The 22,975-nt window shown below is 42.3% G+C and overlaps 1 protein-coding gene across 1 annotated transcript in view; it reads right to left on the bottom strand.

Annotated features, from left to right (window-relative positions):
- Positions 1-2,645: 2,645 nt before the first annotated feature.
- Positions 2,646-22,975, bottom strand: part of Pla2r1 (phospholipase A2 receptor 1) — a 126,009-nt gene continuing 105,679 nt past the window's right edge. Inside the window, exons 21-30 of the mRNA XM_052182556.1 lie at positions 17,279-17,396; positions 16,481-16,611; positions 15,892-16,039; positions 11,859-12,097; positions 10,930-11,098; positions 9,386-9,526; positions 8,298-8,414; positions 6,936-7,112; positions 4,347-4,379; positions 2,646-4,241 (exon numbers count right to left, since the gene is read on the bottom strand). Of these exons, the coding sequence (XP_052038516.1) occupies positions 3,952-4,241; positions 4,347-4,379; positions 6,936-7,112; positions 8,298-8,414; positions 9,386-9,526; positions 10,930-11,098; positions 11,859-12,097; positions 15,892-16,039; positions 16,481-16,611; positions 17,279-17,396 (1,563 nt within the window). The 3' untranslated portion in view covers positions 2,646-3,951. The remainder of the gene's footprint in view (positions 4,242-4,346; positions 4,380-6,935; positions 7,113-8,297; positions 8,415-9,385; positions 9,527-10,929; positions 11,099-11,858; positions 12,098-15,891; positions 16,040-16,480; positions 16,612-17,278; positions 17,397-22,975) is intronic.

A 22,975-nucleotide genomic window follows, 5' to 3' on the forward strand; every position in this document is an offset into this window, starting at 1 on the left:
TACCACGTGGTTCCTGGGATTTGAACTCAGGACCTTTGAAAGAGCAGTCAGTGCTCTTAACCGCTGAGCCATTTCTCCAGCCCTACATAGAACTTTTAAAGGTTCTAATTTTCAGTTACTCTTAGTTTCTTAGAATATGTACTGTTATTTTTTTATTGGATGTTTTCTATATTTACATTTCAAATAATTTCCCCTTTCCAGGTTTCCCCTTCAGAAACTCCCATCCCATCCCCTTTCCCTGCCTCTATGAGGGTGCTTCCCCACCCACCCACCCACCCACTCCTGTTTTCCCACCCCGGCATTCCCCTACAGTGGGGCATCAAACACCCTCAGGCCCAAGGGCCTCTCCTCCCACTGATGTCCAATAAGGCCATCCTCTGCCACATATGTGGCCAGAGCTATGTGTACTCTTTGGTTGGTGGTCCAGTCCCTGGGAGCTCTGGGGGTCTGGCCGGTTAACACTGTTGCTCCCTCCATGGGGCTGCAAACCCCCTCAGCTCCTTCAGTCCCTTCCCCAGCTCCTCCATCGGGACTCTGCGCTCAGTCCAATGGTTGGCTGCGAGCACCATCTCTGTATTTGTCAGGTGTGCTCTTATTTTTATGCCTCAAATTATGAATGCCATAGTACATGTTAATTATGTTGGTCATACACCGCACAGCATGATACAGGTGTTAAACTGAAATTGTTCATGTGAGTTAATATTTGAATGCTAGACATGACTAGCCATCCAGATTCACTTTGCCTCTTCGGATCCACTCTAGTATCAACTGTTAATCACTATAAAAATCACTTTAAATGGATTTAGCCACAATATAAAGGTAATTATATATGTCATCCCTTTGGTTGTGTGAATATATGGATATTCAGACATTAACCATATATTAATTTGGCCATTTTAAAGAGGTGAAGGAAGATTCAAGACTAAACATTCATCTAAAGAGACCATTCAGGTGTGGAGCTTTCAAGGATAACAATCGCAGATTTAACCTGAATGAAAGCTGTTAGAATAGAAGAATTCAAGACTTTCCAAACCTGGGGAGTTTCTAAAGATACTCAGGTCAGTCACAGGGAAAAAAAAACTTACATATATACATATTTTAATTTTTAGCGGTCTCAAAGTCCAGTAAATTTTCGATCACCTCAGGGTCAAAGACCCTTCAGCAAAATAATATATTTTAAAGGGGTGAATATTAATCATGAATGAATTTTTAATCCTACTACCTTTAAGAATTTTTATGCTGTAGCTCTGAAGTTAAGTTTTTGGGGGGCTTTTCAAGAGGACCTGGGTTCAAGTCCCAGCACCCACATGACAGCTCACAGCTGCCTCTAACTCCAGTTCCAGGGGATCTGGCACCTTTATCAGAGACATACATGCAGGCAAAACACCAATGCACAGTAAATAAATAAATACATTAAATTCTGATTAAAAATAGATGTGCATTCCAATCCTAACCAAGAAGCTATTTGCAGTTGATACTTCTTGGGAGAAGGGAAGTCATTTTTCTCCAATGGAGTGATACTGGGTATTTCAACCTGCTGGCCAACACAAAATGGATGCCAAGGGTTTTTTTATGTGTTTAGTTTTTTGTCTTATTATTTTGTTAGTTTATTTTAGTTGTATTGTTGTTGAAGGGGGAGACCTGGGAGGAGAAAGAATATGATAAAGATATACTGTATGAAAAATATTTATTTCTGAAATTTCAGCAATGGGAACAAGTGCACAATCTGTTCATGGGGACGGGCTGCAGGTAAGGCTCAATACTGGATCTCAAAACAGAGCCCTGACAAGACATCTCGGCTCTTTCAGCAAAACCACAGTTGCAATGACATTTGTCAAATTGTTATGTGTGATTCTACGTTTATTGGGAGGCTAATCAACCACAGCTTCATCAAATCTACCAAAATAAAAAGAATTTTAATTCACTTGAAAGATATTTTAATTGAGTTTTTATACCATCGGGTTAGTTAAGGCCAATCACTCTTTTGAGTCATAAATATATAGCTGCCACCATAATGTTCTTTTAAAATTTAAGTCCTACAACTTGGGGGAAAAATGAGAGTCGAGTGTCCCAGTGTGTCTGCTACATAACAGTAGCAGCAAGAGCTGTGACTGGGAGCTGTAGTCACTGTGATAGTCCACAGGGACTCCAGTCTTCAGGTTGTACTGATAAGGATCCCACTTGGCTGTGAAGAACACATTCATACTTTTTCTCAGAGCTCCCCCTTGTGGCACATGGCCGGTAGCACCAGGGCCGTTGATTGTACTGGATGAAGTGCACAAGCTGGAGAGTGCCCGTGTTTATCCCAGGGACGGTACTTGCAGGGTCGCCCTGTCATCTATGTATAGATCACTTTCCCGGGATAACGTTCCATGAGCGTAGAAACCACCCCGACTTTCTCACTCCAGGACTGATGCTAGAACAGAAGACCTGTCTTAATAAGACACTCAGTAAACACTTATGCGACGAGTAACCTCTCTATGTGATTATGGAGACACTTTACAAACTAATGAAGGAATAGTAAAACCTGTGACTTTTTAATATATAGAAAATATACTTTAAAATTTTAATTTGTGAGTGTGTGTGTGTGTGTGTGAGGGTGCATGCACATATATGTGTGTGGACATGCAGGGGCCAGAGGCGAACATTAGGTATCTTTTCCCACACTAGTTTTTGAGACGATATCTGCCACTGAACCTGAAATTCATCAACTTGATCAACTTGGCCAGACTGGCTGGCAAAAGAGCTCCAGGGACTCCCCTTGTTTTGTCCCATACCCATCCCAGAGCTGGGCTTACAGATGTGCACCACTGCACCTAGTCTTTATGTGGGTGTTGGGGATTTGAACTCAGGTCCTCAAGATGGCACAGCAGATGCTTTAGCAACTGAACTGTCTCCTGGCCCCAAATATCACGCTCTTAATCCTTATTAATCAACCAATGGCATCAACTAATCCAAGTCAAAAAAAAGAGATGGTCGGAATTGACAGTTTATTTGAAAATACCCACTCCAGGGTCATTTTATTTAGTATTTTTCAACACCCTGTCTAGTTTGGTTCTAATGGGAACATAATTCAGATTTTCAATTTTCTTTTATCTGTAAGTTTGCCTGTACAAACTTCTGTAAGTCCTGGTTAGATTATATAGTGCCTGGCAGTGGTAGCACACGCCTTTAATCCTAGCACTTGGGAGGCAGAGACAGAGGGTTTGAAGCTAGCCTGGCCTACAAAGTGAGTTCCAGGACTGTTTACATAGAGAAACCAGGTCTTGAAAACCAAACCAAACCTAACAGAACAATAACAAAAGATTATTATATAGTATTTTATAACTTTAGATTTTATTTTTTTAATAAGGCCCATGAACTTTAACAATATTGAAATCTCAGTGCATTTCTTTGGGCTTACTTAAAAAATACCTTTAAATCATGGTAATAACTTAACAAGTGAGGGTTTGTGGCTCATATTAAACCATGTAGTTGTTCCTCAGAGTGGCCTGCATACTGAGATCTTCATATTTAGGAGAAGGTGGTATTTCTCCCATTTTGCTTGAGAATCAGATCTAATAAAACTTTATATCATCCAAAGTATTAGTTGAGAGCCCAGAACCTAAAGTTTAAAATTTAGGATTTTCCCAAACCACGCTATTAAAAAATGGTTGAATTAGAATCAAACAAGCACTGACTCTCACCTTCCTGTCACGTACAGTGAGAGGACACTCCCCTTTCTCTTCAGTGTATGGAGTGTACTTACATGCTGAATGCATACCAGACTGGCTTGAGAATTCTACTTAATAGTTCTTGTCTTTTTAAATAATAACCAGTGCCCCTTTTCAGAATGGGCCAGGGTTGAAGGAAATGAATACATTAAATCCCATCTGATTTGGTTAAAATTCAAAACCAGTGCTTGAAGACTAATTAAAACAGAGGCTCGGTTCACATCATGACGGCATCCTGTTAAGGGGAAATGCAGATAGGACGCCCTTTGTGGCTCCTTTTGCTCTCCGTAGCTGGAGCCTCTCTAACTTCTTCATCATTAGTATTCTTTTCAAGATCAGAGATGAGAATGTTCTCTTCTAAATGTGCTGTACTGAAGCTGAGCGTGGGATGGTAAGGACCCCGAAACCACGTGAGTCTCTGGAAGATGCCACTGTTCTGCTTGTATTTCCAGAAGCAAAGCACAAAAATGCCCAGGGCTATTATCAATGTCAGTGCTACTGTGACAGGAACGATGCTGTGGCTTAGTCCTGGTGGAAGACAAAGAAAGACAGAGAACGGATACTGTCTCATGCCTGCCTTCTATCTTATTAATGCTAAGAAATATCTAAATATTCTTTCCCTTCCAAACTTACCTTTCTCTGGATGCGCCATTACAGCTGGACTGTCTAAAATTGAATAATAAACAAATAAATATTTCTTTAAGTTCAGCAATGTTATGTCATTATTCAAGCAAAGCAGGAATCAAACTATTGCTTATATACCATGTCTAATGGCCTGTTTTTAATGAATGATGTTTTATTAGAGCTCTGACAGTCATTCCCTCCTGTATTTTGTGTGTGTGTGTGTGTGTGTGTGGAGAGAGAGAGAGAGAGAGAGAGAGAGAGACAGAGACAGAGAGAGACAGAGAGAGCTTGGATTCCATGGTGTACGCACCATGGTATGTGTGCACAGGCCAGATGACAACAGTTTGGGTTCTCTCCTTCTACCATGTGCTCCAGGCTTTGTAGCAAGTGCTCTTACCAGCTGAGACATATTGCCAGTCCATGAGTCATTTATATTGATAAGTATAAGTTCATAACACAAGTACTTTTTTCTCTTCCTTCCTTCATGTCTTTTAATTTACTAAAGCCAACGACACTTCCGGAGGGCTCTGCTATACCACTCCTGGGCATATACCCAGAGGATTCCCCAGAATGTAATAAGTACACATGTTCCACTATGTTCATAGCAGCCCTATTTATAATAGCTAGAAGCTGGAAAGAACCCAGATGCCCCTTGACGGAGGAATGAATACAGAAAATGTGGTATATATACACAATGCCATTAGAAACAATGAATTCATGAAATTCTTAGACAAATGGGTGGAGCTGGAGAACATCATACTAAGTGAGGTAACCCAGTCTCAAAACAACACTCATGGTATGCACTCACTGGTAAGTGGATATTAGCCTAGAAGCGTGGAATACCCAAGACACAATCCACATATCAAATGATGTCCAAGAAGAAGGAAGAAGTGGCCCCTGGTTCTGGAAAGGCTCAGTGCAGCAGTGTAGGGGAATACCAGAATGTGGAAGTGGAAAGGGGTGGATGGGGGAACAGGGGGAGGGAAGAGGGGAGGAAGGATCCAGGAAAGGGGAAATCATTTGAAATGTAAATAAAGAATATATCGAATAAAAAAATTACTAAAGCCAAAAGATTCCCATATAGTCTCAGCACTATCACAACAGAAATATATGTAAGACATGGTCCTTACTAACTGGAAGTCATCAGTTTGTTGGGATTTAATGGAGAGTTTGCCCAGCAATAAAAGCCCTGCATGCCCCTATATAACATCTTTACAGTCAGCATCTTCTACATCTGTGATTCCCGAGATCGGGAAAGGAATACATGGACTCTCCATTGCAAAGTGACACAGTTTCTGGTTTAGGGCACAGAACACTTCTCATTTAAGAAGGGCTAACCTCTGCAAATTTTGGTCTAAGAACGGACCCAGAGAGCGTCAGAGAGCTGTAGAGGCCCCCCCAAGGCTAGAGAAGTTGGATTGCTGGGAGTCTGAGGTCAGTCTGCACTCTATAGCGAGTTCCAGCCTAGGCTGGGCAACGGAGAAGATCTACCCCAGAAAGCTACAGTGAAAACAAACAAACGAAAGAAAAAGAAATCTGGTCCTCCGTGCAGCCTGTTTGGACAGGCGCTTTCTCACCTATAGGATGAGTATGTTTGAACTGCTCCAGGGCCTTGAAAAGCTGCAGTACTCTAAAACTGGACACTGATGTGTTCTCTTTCTGATTTGCTCTTGATGCTTATGGCAGAGAAAACATGGGTTTGCTGTTCGCCTTTTGTCTGCTACAGTGTTGCCGAGCTTTGGAGTTTCAAGCTTCCTGGCTCCTGCTGGCAGCTTTTCCTCTTTCTTTGCCAGTGTCTTGTCAGGCTTCCTACTTCTCCCCGTGTTTTCAGTCACATCTTTCAAGTCACTAATGCTGTCGTTTGCATCTAGGGAGTGTGTCTCACTGCGGGCGGGCGGGCGGGCATCTACACACACCCAGTGCCTCCCTCGCTCCACCTGGAATCTCAGCTCCGTAGCTAAGCTCTGGATCCAGCCTCATTGGTCAATTTAACTTGCATTGTACTCCAGTCTAGTGCATTCTCCATGGCTGCTTTTAGCAGTGCTGGGCCTCCAGTGTAAAATATCTTTCCTTCTCTGTTCCAGCTCTCTAAACTTCCCTCCTTCTTCAGAACCCAGACTCATTTCTCTGAAGCCTTATCCAGAGGCACTCTAACCGTCCTTCTCACCGTAGGCTAGCTCAGAAGCCTCAGCTGCTGTTTAGAGATGGCTAGACTTTTCTGGTTTCGCTTTCTAAAACCAATTTCCATCGCCATAAACTGTACTGCTCAGGATGGACACAAATATGACCTTCTTGGCATAATCTACTCACAAGGCAGAATTACACTCACTTACCCACAACAAATACACCAAACAAACAGACCAAAGATGACCCTAAATTTCTCCCAGCACAGCTCTTTTTGGTCTAAACTGCGTGTCTTATTTCATTTGTATGATTAATGATTTCCCCCTTCATGTTAGAGGGGCTGAAATGTTCTGACTTGTGTGAGGGGGAGCAAGATGATTGTGCCAGAATCCATCTGAAAAACTCTCTGATATGGTGGGTCAGCATTAAGCAGAGAAGAGTCCATATGAAGACATTCTTTCTCCCCTCACATACCTGCTTCCATTTTACATATGAATCCCCTTTTGTCTTCGCATGGGGTAAACTGCCATATTCCTTCCGGGATCCTCAGGACAACACACGGAGGGGGCTTGAGGCGGACGGTGTCTGGCTTCCGAAGGCCCCAGTTAGACTGGTCTGTGGGTGTTCCGTCAAACCACCTTAAGGTTTTGTCTGTGGAAAAAATGAAGAGTTATTATGAGTTATGTACATGATTACAAGTCTAAGACTGGGATCAATCATTAAAGCAGCCTCCAAAGTTAAGGAGACACATCTAATTCCATAAGTATATTCATGAACAAAATATCAAAAAAGTTATGTATCCAGCCAGGCAGTGGTGGCACACACCTTTATTCATAGCATTTGGGAAGCAGAGGCAGGTGAATCTCTGAGAGTTCCAGGCCAGCCTGATCTACAGAATGATTTCTAGGGCAGCCAGGGCTACATAAAACAACAACAACAACAACAAAAAAAAAAAACAAAAAAAAACAACCCTTGTCTGGGGGAGGGGGAAGGTATGTTTCCATTTAAGTTGCCTCCTGGGCAATCCTCTAATTTAGATATAGATGTCTTATTTCTTAGTGTACTGGTTTGAGTTTTAAAACTAAATTTTTAACCAATTTAAATAAATCATAGAGTAAACAAAATTAATATTTAGAAAATCCCTTGATATACATCAACACCACAATAAGAGGGTTCGTTTCCTAAAGCCATTATTATATGGGAAGTGGTTCAGTGGGAAAGTTCAGTCCATATGTGGTTAATAAGGTGTGTGTGTGTGTGTGTTGCACTGTCTGAAAAAGATTTACAACTAACAATAAAGTGAGCTACAAGTCAGCTTGCTTTCGGTTATGACCCTCAGCTAGAAATTTAAGCCATGTCCAGGATTAAAATACTCCTTGCAAGGATGGGCTCTGCCCCCACCCTCCTGCACCACTGTGACTCTCTCCACACCAAGTAAAATACTTCTCTTTACAAGTACTCTTCAGTAACATCCTTTACATGAAGAAAAGAAGGCGTGCCTCTGATTACACACATTGGTGTCTATGCGGATTCAAAAAAGCACAGTTTATCAATGAAACAGTTCCCCCACTCTGCTGTGCTTTGTAATAAACACTTGAGGGCGTTTTCAAGTCAGTGTGGCTTGCCTTTGCATGACTAAGCCTAGGAACAGAGTTGGAGCAAGCACCTTCAGTGTCCCCCTGAAGGTTAACTTTCGTTGGCTTTGTTTGGGAAGGGTGACTTTAGGGTTTACACTGTCTTTTCACAGCGAGTGTGGTCCAGAGGAGTTCTGTGGTCCCAGAGGCCGTCAAGACTGCGCGTATTTGTCTGCGCCCCCTCTGCACCCACAGCACTTACTGTTATTATCGAAGTGAGCATTCAACCAAACCATCTGGACGGAAGAACCGAAAGCAAGAAGCTCTTCCAGGAGAAATGCATTTTCAGTCTCATCCTTGATTGCCAAAAGATTAGATCCTGTAAAAGAGACATATGCAAGGTAAATGGGACTCAGACATGTTTCTGAGCCCTTACTTGTGAAACTCTGGCTTGGAAAACCAATTGTTCTGTCAATACACATTTCCCCTTCTAGCGCTGGGGCTAGAACCTCAGGCAGGGCCATGCCAGGCAAGAGTGCTACTGAGGAGCCGGAGCCCGGGCTCTTGGTTTTTATTTTTAAAAAGTGATTGAGTGGACGAGGAGATGGCTTGGTCACTAAAGCGCCTTCTGCATAAACACAAGGACCCAAGTCTGGCCCCTCAGGACTCAGGTAAAGATCAGGGGCAGAGAGGCAGAGACAGAAAGATCCAGTAGGGCTCGCTGGCCAGGGTCAGTGAGAGACTATGTCTCAAATATACAGAATGGAGAGTCGCTGAGAAAGGCACCTGGTATACACACACACACACACACACACACACACACACACACACACAAACTTAAGGTGATTAAAAGCAAAACAAGAAAGCAAGGTCCCACTATGTTCCCATGGTTGGTTTGGAATTCACCATGTAGACCTTGCCTTTTAGCTCGTAACAATCTCTCCCTCCCTCCTGAGTGCTGGGATTAAAGGCCCCTACGTCAGCATGCCCACCTAAAATGTGATTTGTGATTTATGTATAAAAATGTACAAGCTTTCATTTAAAAGTTACAATACCAATGAGCCAGTTTAGAGAACATTAAAAATCCATAAAGCCCATGGCTTCAGAAGGAAGAATTTTGTGGGAAAGCTGTACACTGAGACGCCCTCTTGAGTTTTCAAAAGCTGCACTGGAACTTGAACTGCCTATAATAGCTGTCCCCCTAATAAGCAAATTCAATAGGTTTTTTTTTTTCAGTAGTTTCCATGGCCCCCACAGTTACTGGATAATCAGCTCAGCGTGTGAGAAAGGACACCGTTTTCTGAGCTGTCGAGAGAACATGAGAGTGTTTCAGCATCATAGAAGAATTACCTTCTCTTTTGCAAAATTCTTGAGCATCCTCAAAACTCCTGCTGTCCAGGACTGTAGAGAAACTGTAGCAATTACCTTTAAATTTTATCCAGGGAACTGATGTTTCTGAGCACAGCACTGGCTGCTCAAGTGCCGTTGTTTCTATGAAGAAAAACCGGGTATGGTTTCAGGCTGGTGACTGAGCTCATAGTCTGAGATAACCCTTATTTTTCCAGTCCACGAGAGGCCATACATAACCAATGTGCACATTAAGATTTTCATCAGAATTCCCCAAATACTGAATTTGATGTTGATGATTATAGACTAGGGTTAGGTTCTTGGATTTCTCTTTACCTAAATATGAAGGGTGGGTAAAGAGTGTTTTGTTGGTTTGAGGGCTGCCTGGTGACGGTGGCTGTCTACTGTCATCCTAAAGTTGGGACCTGAGGAAGATGTACTGCACAGAGGAAGCAGTAGCTGAACTATGCCAAGAAAAGGATGTCTGACTGTACGGTGTGTGTCCATGCGGGGCTGAATGTCACAGGCGTCTAAAACCCCTACTTGTATATACCTGCCTATAGGCATCACTTAATCCTGAATTGTTTTCATCTACAATTATGCAAAGTGTGTGTGCTGTAGGTAATAGTATCCAGAATGTTAGTAAACAATGCAACTTTATGAAATGGGAGATTTAAAAGGAGACCAGAGGGGGGAACTCTCAGAGCATAGGAGAGCAATACAGAAGGGAGCTGGGGAAATGGAGTAAACGCGTCAGAGGGCGAAGACAGAGCACTGTTGATAGATGGAGCCCAGGGAATGTGTTGGATGATCTCAATTAAGCTTCATCGTCAGTACAGGGATTGGGCCAGCTGAACCTCCTGAGGATACTGTGCAAAGTGATGGGTAGGGCATATATAGTCAATGTCCGAATGGCATCAACTACCACCTCTATATTCACTGCTTAAGAATCTACCAGCCTTGTCTTAAATGTAAACCCTCACAGTTCAGATTCTCCATAAAGCTGTGGCAAGCCTTTCTTAGGTAACCTCCCATCTTTCTCTTACCCTAACCTGCCACGCTGGCAAACTCAAAGCCACCTTTGCCATATGGATTCCCCATCCTGCACCTCTCTGCCTTTATCTAAGCTTCTCTCCTCCAAAGGCTTCTCTGTGCTTCTGTTCCCACCAAGCCTCTCCATTTTGCAAGTCCAGTCTGCATACACTGTCATGTCCTTCAGGAAGCCTTCTGTCTTTCCCCCAAATAAATAGGATGCTTTTTAAAACACAACAACAGGAAATTATTGACTACACCGCAAACTGTGGTGGGGAGGGCAGCATCAGAAGAACACACAATGCATTCTTTTCTTGATAATCCCTCTCTTGAATCATCTTCTAGATATGCCTGGCATGGTGGGTATTTGTCTTTATATGATAGACTAGATAGACTATAGGCTTCCTGAGAGCTGACCCTTTTTATTACGCATGTTCATAAGCTTTGCTGAGCACAGTCACACATTCACTAGTAACATAGGGTATGCTCCTGGAGCTGAATAGAATTGTACCTACCTGTGAGTACGTGACAAATGGCGCCTTGCAGAAATGACTCGCAGGCTGTGTTATGCCAGCGTCCATTGGTGTCAGCGAAAACACAGTCACCAAGAGAGGATGACTCCTCATCTTTCCAATAGGTGAAAGGAGATTTGGTGCCATCTGACCAGTCAAAATTCAGACCATTCTGCAGAGGGGATTTGAAGCGTCATTCATTGCCAAGACTGAGTCTGGGATCATCCAGTACCTGAGTATCCACTCCTTCCAAGTTCTACACTTCTTTCCAGAAGAACCAGGAGTTGTGGAAGGAACTGACTTTAGTTTTCAGCAATTCAAGTATGTATTTTTTTGTTTTCAAAGCAAAAACAAACAGAGAACAAAACCAAAAAATATCAAAATCACACAAACAGAACTCTGTGTGTTATATTTCTAGGATAGTGAATTAATTAATAATAAAGTTTCTGAGCAGAAAGTAGCAATCTTTTTTTTTAATGGAGATTCTGAAAATCTCACAAATCACCCAAACATGGTACTTGAGTTTGAGATGTATTTCACTGCATAAATGAGTCAGTACTCAGGGATGCTTAAGAATTTTCAAAGGACCCCTGTGGTCCTTTGAAACCAGGCAAATGCATGTTTATCCTGAAAAGATGTATACTCCAGTTTTATAGCTTTGGGATTCTCAAACCACCACCACCACCACCACTGCCACCACCACTGCCACCACCGCCACCACCACCACCACCATCTCAAAACCAACCAACCAACCAACCAACCAACCAACCGACTAACCAAAAAAAGCCCAGTAGTTTTTGTATAAACCAATTATTGAAATGTTACAATGTTACTATTGTGTGTTAGTGTGGGGATTGTTTTGCATGCTGCATTCAGTGGTTGTCTCACTAAGAAACTTTGCAAAGATGATCAGAGGGACTTAGAACACCTACATCTGCACTGGAGAGTCCAATCCAGTGGGCGTGTCCCAGCCTGCTGAGGAGAACCGTGAGGAAGGACTGGTGAAAGGCATTTGGAATGCTGGCCAGTTCTGCTCTGAGCATCCGGCAGGCCTTTCCTGCTGCATACCAAGTCATATTACCATGGATTATTTTATAAGTTCTGTTTCCATATTCTACTGTACTGGGGATTGCATGTGCATCGGACGCGTTTATGTGGTGTTCAGGGATATCTGGAACGAGAACATCAACACAATCACTTGTAGCTTCTGAACTAGAGAGGAGGATGTCAAGCTTGACAGGCATCTTTGTCAACAGAGTCAACACGGACCAGTGTTTTTCTTCCAGAAGTGCTGAGTTCAGATCAATGCCATTGCACTCGGAAGTGTGTGTGATACTAGGTAACTGGAACATGTGGTGGTTTGAATGACAGTGGCCTCCAAAGGCTTATACATTTGAATGCTTTGTCCTTAGTTGGTAAAACTATCTGAGGAATAGGAAGTGTGTCTTGCTGGAGGAGGTATAGTATTAGGAGCTTTGGGGATTAAAAAGCCATGCATTTCCATTTAGCTCTTGTTCTCTCTCTCTCTCTCTCTCTCTCTCTCTCTCTCTCTCTCTCTCTCTCTCTCTCTCCCTTCCTCCCTCCCTCCCTCCCTCCCTCCTGCCTGTCTCCCTATGTATGTGATGTGTGTGTGTGTGTCTATGATTACTTTCTCTTAATATATATGCATCTGTCTTTTTTTGTCCTGTATTGTTATAGCTATAGAACAGGGTGAGTTTAGAAAAACTAAACCAGGAAAACAAGGTGAACTTTTCTGTCCTAACTGGTCTAGAGTGAGTTGCGTCCTTCTAGCACACTAGGCTGAAAACTAAACTCAGTAAGTGGTTTGGGTTTATAAGGGGCATGCTGAGATGAAAATGGCTAAAGGTCTGGACTTATCTCGTTCCTGACCCTACTTGGCTAAGAGGCCTGGAGAAAACTAATCCTTCTAAAGCTCAAATTTCAGGTCTCTAAGAACTGGTAAGATCTTCCTTTGAGAGGGGAGTGCAGAATTCATTGCGATATCTACAAGGACACACTTATTGATCTGGGGCATAGCAAATACTTGATAAATACTGTTCCTCACTCCCATATCCATGTTCTCCATGATGAAAATGGCAAAGTGGGAAGCTGCCTTTTGCCTTAGTTACTGTTGATCTGGAAATCACACATGTAAAGTGTAAGCGCCCAGGTAAATGAGCCTCATTAACTAGCTTGCCGTGAACTGTACTTTGTCACCAGTGTGTTCTTTCCTGGAAGTCTGGTTGCTGACCTGTGCTCCCACTTTACTGTTAGTTATACAGAATCCATATAATAACAAAGTCCCATTTAAAAATGACAATTAGTACAATTAATGTAGCTGAAATGTTTTGTTTCCTCCCATTGGGGTATACTGTCGCTTTTACACTAGGAGTTTCTCGCAGTGCAATTAATCCTTTCAAGTTTCAAAACAAAACACACCTGATTCTGAGCAATGTAGTTTTATAACTCATTATGCTGGAGAAAAAAAAAGTCTATGGAAATTGAGTTGTTTCCAGCTGTCCAGTCTTGGCTCCCCACCCCCAACGCTGGCGCTGTATGTGTGCTCATGCCTGTGTGTATGCACGTGTGTGCGCATATATGTGTATGTGTGTGCACATGTATGTGTATGTGTGTACATGTGTATGTGTGTGCGTGTAAATAGATTTGCATGTGAATGCAAGCCTGTGCATGCCATGGCTTGTGTGTGGAGGTCTGAGGACAGTCACGAATGGAGGTTCTTCCCTTTATTTGAGTCAAGATATGTTGTGTTGCTTTTCTGCTATGTCTGCCAGGTTAGCTGGTCTGTGAGCTTCAGGGGATCCTCCTGCCTCTGCCCTCCTCCTGGGATTACGGAGGCTTTCACCATGCACCTGGCTTTTACATGGTTCCTGGGGATTCAAACTTAGGTCCTCACGCTGGTACGGCAAGTTCTTTTACCCACCAAGCCACCTCCCCTGGCCTTTGTATCTTTTTATACTCATATTTCTTTATTCTTTCAGGAGCATAGCAATTTTTGACTTAAGCCCAGTATAAGCATATATCTATATGGAAAACATAGGGTGTTCATTGAAATAAGAATTAAAGTTTAATACTACTTTTCAGGAATAATTTTTAAAAACTGTCCCTTGCTAAAGCTATGCTGGGAACTGTGTGTGCTAAGCTTTATGTATGTGAGCATATGAAATAGTTCCTACGTCATTTTATAGAAATTGAAATCAAGGCTCATAGAAGATAAAGTCATTTGACCGTTTACAGAGGTGCGTGTGGCCAGACACCAGGCCTGCTCCCCCTTCGCCCTGCAATGCCACCAAAGGAGTGTCTATGTTGCTTGTCGCCAAATGGCGAGGAAAGTAATCAGTGAGTAAAACTGAGAAGAGGTTATTACAGTATAGAAATAGAATCACTACATTTAACTGAAACTCTGCTTTCAAGATTAAAGTTCCTTATCTACACAATGGAGAGACTTTGACCCATTTCCTGGAATGGTCCTAAAGGCTTTATGGCGTAATGCGCACAAACCCAAAGCACAGTGCCAGGCACTGGGAGACACAGCAGGCAGTGAAAGCAAGACAAGTTTTTGCTACTTTTATTATTCAAGGGCACTCTAGGACAGTCACGCTGCTCATTCATCCATATGGATATTTGTGACAGTGTGACACTTTAGTTAAGATCTTAAAGGTCCTCCAAAGGTTCAGTGTGGTCCCCAGAATGGTGCCACTGAGCTGATGGGGCATTTAAGAGGTGAGGCCCAGTAGAAGGTCTTAGGTCACTGCCGGCCCGCACTGAAGGGAATGGTGGGAGCTTGGACTCTTCCCTGTCCATACTTCTTGCCTTCTGGTCATGAGGTGAGTGGCTTTATTTTGCCCCCATCCCTCCATAATGTTCTGTTTTTGCTACAGCCCCAGAGCAGTGGGCCTACTTAATCACGGGCCCGAACCCTTACAATTGCTATGCTGATATAAACCTTCTCTCTTTATAGGTTGATTACTGCAGATATTTTATCACAAGGAGGTGAAGCTATCACATATGGCTTTGGCATTACACACTAGAAATCACTAGGGAGCTTTATCTGTCAGACTTAGAAACACACTATACATCCTATTTAGCCAAAAACACTATTTTTGGAGCTTAAAAAAAAAAGAAGCGAGTGTGAATTGTTTATTTTTATGACTTTTGCTGTTCATGTTTTTAGTCAGGGTCTTACTATATATACCAGACTGGACTTGAACTTGACAAAAAAAATTTTTTTTTGTCTCAGTCTCCCAAATGCAGGGGTTACAGGTATAAGCTAAGTATAGTACATTTTTTTTTTTTTTGCAGTGCTCTGGGTGAGTTATAAAAGTAGCCATAGTAGTCTATGTTTAGATCTAGTGTCAGTGTGCTCTGCAAAGTGTTATGCGGCAGAATCTCATCCTCACTATGAAGTATTAAATGAGTAGAAACACTGTCTGCTTGTGAAGTTCAGACGTAGTCTTTGTGGGTGATAAGGCCATAGGGTCCCATGATGAATCTTGGTGACTTTGACTGGAGAGAGGGAATAGAACAACTCACATCAGTTTCTTGCTGTGTAACGTGTCACCTTGGAAGTCTGGCGGACGATGGCCCTCAACAGACATCATCACGTTGCCTTTGGAGCAGAACCATAGGCCAAATAAAAGTGCTTTTCTTTGTGTTAATGCTAATGTCATCAGGGTATGGGAAAATGGTACAGACAGAGTCCCAGAACACAGAATGAAAGCTGTTTAGTGGTTCTAGGGTTGGTGTATACACTCGGCCATCTGCCAGATGGTTTCTGCAATCCTGAGAACACAGCTGAAGGACATAGTTCTCAGAAGTGGGGGATGTGTGGTTAAACAGACTTAAATACAGGAGACAAGGACTCGTGTTATGAGCAGTGAAGCTGGTAGACATCGGGTGTGGCAGAAAGGTTGGAACTAAAAGGAGTAAAGCCCAACGATCTCTTACCTTGCATTTTTTCACAGACAAATCCATAGCCTTCTTTCCCACAGTTATCGAAATACCATTTTCCAGTAAAATGGAAATTAGGATTACTTGACACCAGGGCACAGAGAGAAACACGCTTTTGAACTTCAGTGGTATTATAACTTGGACTCTTTAAAGGAATACATATATCATAAAAATATGGTAACACATAACATTATCACTTTGAAAAATCTTTATTTAGGGCATAATTTTAAAAAGTAAACCACCATTATTCTCTTATTTACATCTAATAAACTAACCCAGAGTTTCCTTATAGCCTTCAAGATATTCATCATGATGAGTAATGAAATGCAATTGTGTTTCTAACTCATGAAATTATTATGTTACATTATTAAAAATTAACATATGACCAGTGAACTAATACAAATGTATAGCTTCAAAATATGGGAAGAAAGAAATTTTAGTCAATAAGTCTCAGATATGATCTCTTGTTAAAATGATGTCAAAAAATAAATCTTAAGGGTCTTAGATCACAGCACAATGGTTAAAGTCTAGAAGACCCTGGGTTCAATACCAGTAAACCCTGCCCCTGATAACATTTGAAACTTACATTTATTATATTAGATGGAGACCAGTTAGAATACAGTACAGGCTTCCCATTTACCCATTTCTCATGATTATCACTTTGTAACCCTATCCACACGTTCGTGGTCTGGCCGAAAAGATTCATAGTAATGAAAGCTGGAAAAGAGAAATACATTATCTAATAATGCCACATAAGTCATTGGGTTGTCATCAAATGCTGTTCACAGAAATGATTATATTTAAATGACAGCAAGCATCATTATGCATCTGTTATAGGAATTCCGTACTTTGGTTCCTGCATATGGTGTCTTTCATTTTGGTTTCAGTTTAAATTGATCTAAACGAGCTGGATAACCTGAGATTTCATCAGATCATTAGCAAAACAATCTCCAGTGTTTACATACTATTGTTTTAAACAAAGCATTAAACAAAAATATTTTAGAAAATATTTAAACAGAAATATATAACTGCCTAAGTTTCGAATTGAAATGTATAGGTTGAACTCAAAATGGTCTTTAAAAAGCTTATCATGCAAGTACCGCAGCTGTTCCTGAGGAACTATTTTAGCCACCTTAGAGGACATAAGTCCTTATTCTCTTCAGGGTAGCCATCCAGTTAAAACCTCCAGGGCAGCAGTTTCTAGGCAGCCTACTGACCCTCACAGATGTTGTGGCAGACACCCGGATGCTCAAGCTGAAATTTCCCGTGTCTTAGCCACACAATGCTTTAAGTGCTGATTTGTAAAGGCACGTTTGATGTGCTGTTTTGATTAGGACTTGAATGTCGGTTGCCATTTTGGCTCGGCTGAACCCTCAGACAATACCTTGTTCCAATTCACTCTCGATGGAGACCAGCGTCCCACCCTTGGCAGTGCAGAATTCCTGAGCACCCGTCCAGGTCTTCAGCTCCCTCGGGTCCTTGGGGATTGTCACCATGAAGCACTACAAATGACAAGAACGCAAAGTGTTGGTCCCTGCACTGTTGTACGAGAACTAAAACAATTTCCCAAAGACACAGAAGGTCAGCCTCGGAAATGATGATTTCCTTAGGCAGAGAACTCATTTGTCTTCTGCCTGCTTTGCAGGCACTAATGAAGCAAGGAGAGGCACTGCTTTGGGGTGAGCGATTTGTCTCATTCGTGTGAAGCAGAAGCAGGGATGTGTTTGTCACGTGGAATGTCCCAGCAGTGTCTTCTGCTCAGCGGAGAAGGGAGCAAGTTTTACTGTAGGGGACTTAGAAGAGAGGAGTAGCTTGCGCAGACTTTATCTATAAGCAGACATGCTCTCACGTTAGTGAGGGATGAAAGGACGGAGGATTTACATTCACTCGAAGCCCAAAGCCAGCCATTTAATAGAAAGCACACCGGATGTTACAGGAAAACAATGAGGTAAAAAGACGACAGGAAAACAAAGATGACGGAGGAACCAACTTTGCCACTGATGCTAAATGGAACACAGAAATACAGGTTGAACTCACAAATGAGATTGGTTGCTGTAACCAAAAATTTTTTATCGTGTCATGCACATGAAGGTCTGAGGACCACTCTAGGGAGTCAGGTCCCTCCTTCTACTGTGGGGCCCAGGGATCAAACTCAGACTCCAGGTTTGTGGGGAAAGCACGTTTACCATGGAGCACGCTGTGGGCCTGTGACTGGCTCATCACAGGGATTCCCTTACTAGGAGATACGATGGTACAGTTGACCCAGAGTGCCAAGCTCCCTCAGTAAATGCAAACACGCTAGGGATAGTTGGAGTGAGTCAGAGGGAGAAGGAAGGCCACGACTCTAACACTTCAGGGCAGGATCCACAGGAGTCAGGGAGACTCTATGCAGGCCACATTCCGTCCAGAAAGGGCTAGCTATTTCTCTTTACAATTTCCTTCTCAAAGAACATAGCCAGTCCTAGTCATTGGCAGGTCTCTTCCCGGGACTGAGCTACAGAGAAAATTTCAAAGGAACCTCAGTTGACGCAGAAACTCAAATACAAGAGCACTAGTTCTTCCTGTCTTGCTCTGGAATAGCGCCCTCCCTTATCTTCTCATTTCTAATCTGTCACCTGTCCAGAGACAATCCCTAAAACCCATCCATGGGATAAAAGAACAGACTGGGAAATGATCGTCAACGTTGAGCTACTCAGAGAGGCAGGAATGTTTGAATGGAGCTGTTCCATTAAAATGTCATTTAAGTATCTTTCCCTTTTTAAATTTTTTCCACTATAAACATCTTGGGGGAAACAAATAAACAAACAACAAACAAAAACAATTACAGGGCTGTTGAGATGACTCAACACATTTGTCACAAAAGCATGGTGACTGGAATTTGGGTCCCCAGAACTCAAGTTAAAAGCCAAGTGACACTAGGGTCCTCTGCTTATAGTCCCAGCAAGCAGGAGGAGCATGCAGCTCACAGAGCAAGCTGACTAGGAGCCAGCCAGATCCTGCCTCAGTGTATAAGGCGGAGAACATACGAGGAAGAAAAACCAATGTCAACCTTGGTCCTCCATACAACTGCAGACACAATTACATGCAACTATATACGCATGTGCACTTACACACATGCAAGCACTTGTGCATACATTCCCATGACACGTGTGTTTAAAAACAAAGAAAAAAATCAGTCAAGATTACTAAGCTCACAGAGGTACTATAGCTCATTCTTTTGAGCACAGAGAGTCTTGTCTCACTATGACATCGAACCAGTATTTGTATCCTCCATTTGTGTCTCTGTGACGCTGGACCAAACAGGCCCAGAAACGTCCACATCCTCTTTCTTAACCTTGTAAATTATTCCATGACCTTGAGCCAAGCATGCCCAGAAACTGGTCCATTATTTTTCCTTCTTAAACTAAAACCCTACAGTGAGCACTTGTGAATGTGCTCACCTAATAGTGCGTCTCAGTAGGGATAGACTCTCCAGAGATCACCACCCTTCCTTTCCTTGAGGAGAGCAGCACTCTGGGGACAACCCCAGTGCTCTCCTTAACTGACACAGGCAGCAGGTCCTTCCCACTCTCATCTCCCTCTGGATGTCTGTCTCAGTTCTCCTCCTGCAGCCAACTCCCTGCAATCAGCAGCACAGTGACGGTCTCGGCCATTCCAGATTTACCTCGGCCCCTCTCAGATAGCACGACTTTTACCTCGGAGACATTCTTAGTTATTCTTAGTTTGGAAAGAGTTGTCAGGGGACGTATGCTGTCAGAGACTAGGATGTTGCCAGTTACTGCCATGAACAACCGTATTCCTAGCGTTTTTTCCCACAACAAAAAAACATCCAGCCCAAAGTGTCAATAGTACCAAAACTCAGTCCTGATGATGATGTGGGTTTTTTTTTGTTTTTTTCTGTTTGTTTTGTTGTTATTCTTTACTTCAGGGCTTCCATTCCCCAACCCCCTTTTAGGATTAAAACCCAGAAACTGATGTAGCCTGCGTTACTGATGAAGAGACGGTGGGTTTCTAGCTCCCTCTGCACACCCTTTCTTGTTTGCTTCACAAAGAAATGGAATTGGCTTTAAAGGCGTTTCCTTTTTATAACAACCACCCTTTTATCTGTTCCTTTTTATTCTGCTTCTTTCTTCTAATTACAAATCCCAAAGAGTGGCACACACTAATTATTGGGAAGTCTTATCATTTAATGTGAGTTCACCTTGTGTTCAGATAGTCACTAATGAACCATTCACAAATACCAGCGACTCTTGCTGGCTCAGGCTGCCCCGCCCTTTGCCGGGAGACTCTTCTCACTGCCTTACATGTTTCCTGAAGCCAAGATTTATTAGTTTGACAGTGGAAGTATGGCCTGCTATTACCACAGGCTTGTTTTTCTAAAATAGACCATATTTATTGACACACTTTGAAACAGTCTTGTTAATAATTGAAGCCGAACAGCTGGAGGAAGGGCAGCAACCTCGATTTTAACTTGTTTATCTTCTGACAAATTTGAAAACTGTGATCAAGTTTTATGCATCTCTGGTCATAATTGTGAATTAAGGAGGCCCTGTGATATTCCAAATGAGCTAGGAATAATAAAATGTTGTTTCAAAATAATTTCTAGCCAACATTGACAATAGAATCTGTAATATTTCTTTTAAATTTGGTCTTTTCCCAGTTTTCCTTCTGTTATTGAATGGAATAATTATCTGTGGTTGAATCAACCTTACTCTCTCACTTATCTCTGTTTTATATGCTGCCGAAGGGCACACTGGCACTGAACCAAGGCCTGGAATAAAATGTGTAACACACACACTCACGCACACACACACACACACACAAACATACAACCCACACATCCACACAAACACATACCCATACAGACACAAACATATACACACAGATACACACACACACAAACACACATAGAAACATACACACACATACACAAATACACACACACACACACACACACACACACACACACACACACACACACAGGTAGGAAAGGAGAGAAAGAGAAAGGGAAAGGTATAGAAGACCTCCCTCTTGGCTCTGCTGACTGAGCCTTCCCAGGGTGACATGGTGTCAGGGTTCTCACACATCATTAAGTTACATCATCATACATGGGGAAGATTTATGAGACATGGGAAAGGGATGCCTCACTTCCACATATCTCGTGGTTTTATTTTTTTTCTTATAAAACTCCAGGAAGGTGACTGACTTGTTAGCTGAGTTTTTTTAAAGTAATAAAAATTAGTCCTTGAAAGAGTTGACCAAGAAGCGGGAAGGTTTAATGGTCCATAATGTGTTGAGGTTTGTTCAGAATGCATCCCCCACTTTTCTTTGCGTAGCTCTAAGAGTTAATGGGGGGTGGAGCAACAGTGCTTGCTGCAAATCCTTTGTGACCTGCTTCTAGAGTGTCTGATTAACCCAGTAACCCTGGCCCCTTCTTAGCGTAGGTCCACTTCATCAGTTTCAGTTACCCACAGAGGAGGAACTGAAGAGCAGAGACAACAGATCTGCTCTGTGCATGGGAAAGAGTGGGGCGGAGGGGGGGAGCACCCTTAATTTCATTATAGGCCATCATTTTATTATTGGTTATTGTGATTCTTCCTTTTTTAAAAATGTATTTTTTAAATATGCGTAGGTTCAAGTGCTTGAGGAATCCAAGAGAGGGTGTCAGACCCCCCCCCCCCCCGGGCTAGAGTTGAATGTAGCTGTGAACTGCCCATGTTGGTTCTGGGAACCAAACTTGGATCTTTTGCAGGGGCAGCACAAACTCTTTACAGCTGAGCTGTCTCTGCAGCCTATGGTTTCTTAACCCACCCCACTTAAAAATGGGACTTTATCAAAGTTACTCAGTCCTTAGAAAGACCCTCACCTAAAGACTTCTTCTACAGGTGGCCACACTGGGAGGAACTGTGGACATGTAAGAGACAGAGTCCGAGGAGAAGCCTTAGAGGTTGAGGTATGCCCTCATAAAGCACCAGGGCGCCCTAATCTCTGTTTCTCTGTCTACTCCCTCCAACTCCCCGGCGTAAGCTCAAGATACAAACACTTGCCTTTTGATTCGGTCTTAAAATAAAATTTTGAGACAAGATAGGCAGTTGTTTGTATCTGCCCATAACAAGCAATCCTAGGATGCACTTGTTCTAACAGCCTTGAGAAACTGACAGTCATGTCAATGAAGTAGAAGTCAAACAGAATCCAAATCTGAGCCAAAATATCATAGAAGAAAATGTAGAGGAAAGTATTCATGACACGTGACTTGAGGCTATGTTCTTAGGTGTCATACTGAAAGCACAAGCAATAGCAGAAAAAGTAGATACACTGGGCTTTATTAAAATTATAGAGTTGCATGCATCAGAGGACATTATAATTACAAGCGAGAACATAATTATAATTATTAGAGGTAAAGATCATTTACCTGATAGGAATTCATTATACATAACACTAGAAAGAACTCCTACAATTCAACATTGAAAAGCCAAATGACTTAATTAAAACATGGACAAAGATTTAATTAAACATTTTTCCCTCTCCAAGAAAGTACATGAATGAACCCTCTTCTTATATATGCAATTATAAATTGTTTGTTTGCTGGGAAAATCCGTTTGTCAGTTTCTCAAATAGCTAGAGAGAGCATCCTATGACTTAGCAACTATGCTTCTAGGTTTATCTCCAAAAGAAACAAAAACCAGGACTTGGAAGTATGCACACTGATGTATATTGTAGCATTATTCTTTAATTTCCGTGAAAAATGCCAGCAGTATCTTCATGAAGATTGCATTGGCTCTGTAGATTGCTTTGGGTTGTGTTGATAGTTTAATAAGATCAATTCTTTGAAAAGTAAATCTAATACAACTTTTAAAACAGGGAAAGGAGGCTGTGTGTGTGTGTGTGTGTGTGTGTGTGTGTGTTCCTGTGTGTTCTTGTAGTTGGACCATGCACCTGTCTTGTCAGAGGACCACCTTGGGTTTCCTGTTTGAGACAGGATGTCTCGTTCACTGCCATGTAAGCAAACCAAATGGCCCACGAGCTTCTGGTGATTCTCCTGCCTCAGCCTCCCTGGTAGAAGCATGTGCTGGGATTAGAT

The sequence above is a fragment of the Apodemus sylvaticus genome, chromosome 5, assembly GCF_947179515.1.
Source record: "Apodemus sylvaticus chromosome 5, mApoSyl1.1, whole genome shotgun sequence".
Lineage (NCBI taxonomy): Eukaryota > Metazoa > Chordata > Mammalia > Rodentia > Muridae > Apodemus > Apodemus sylvaticus.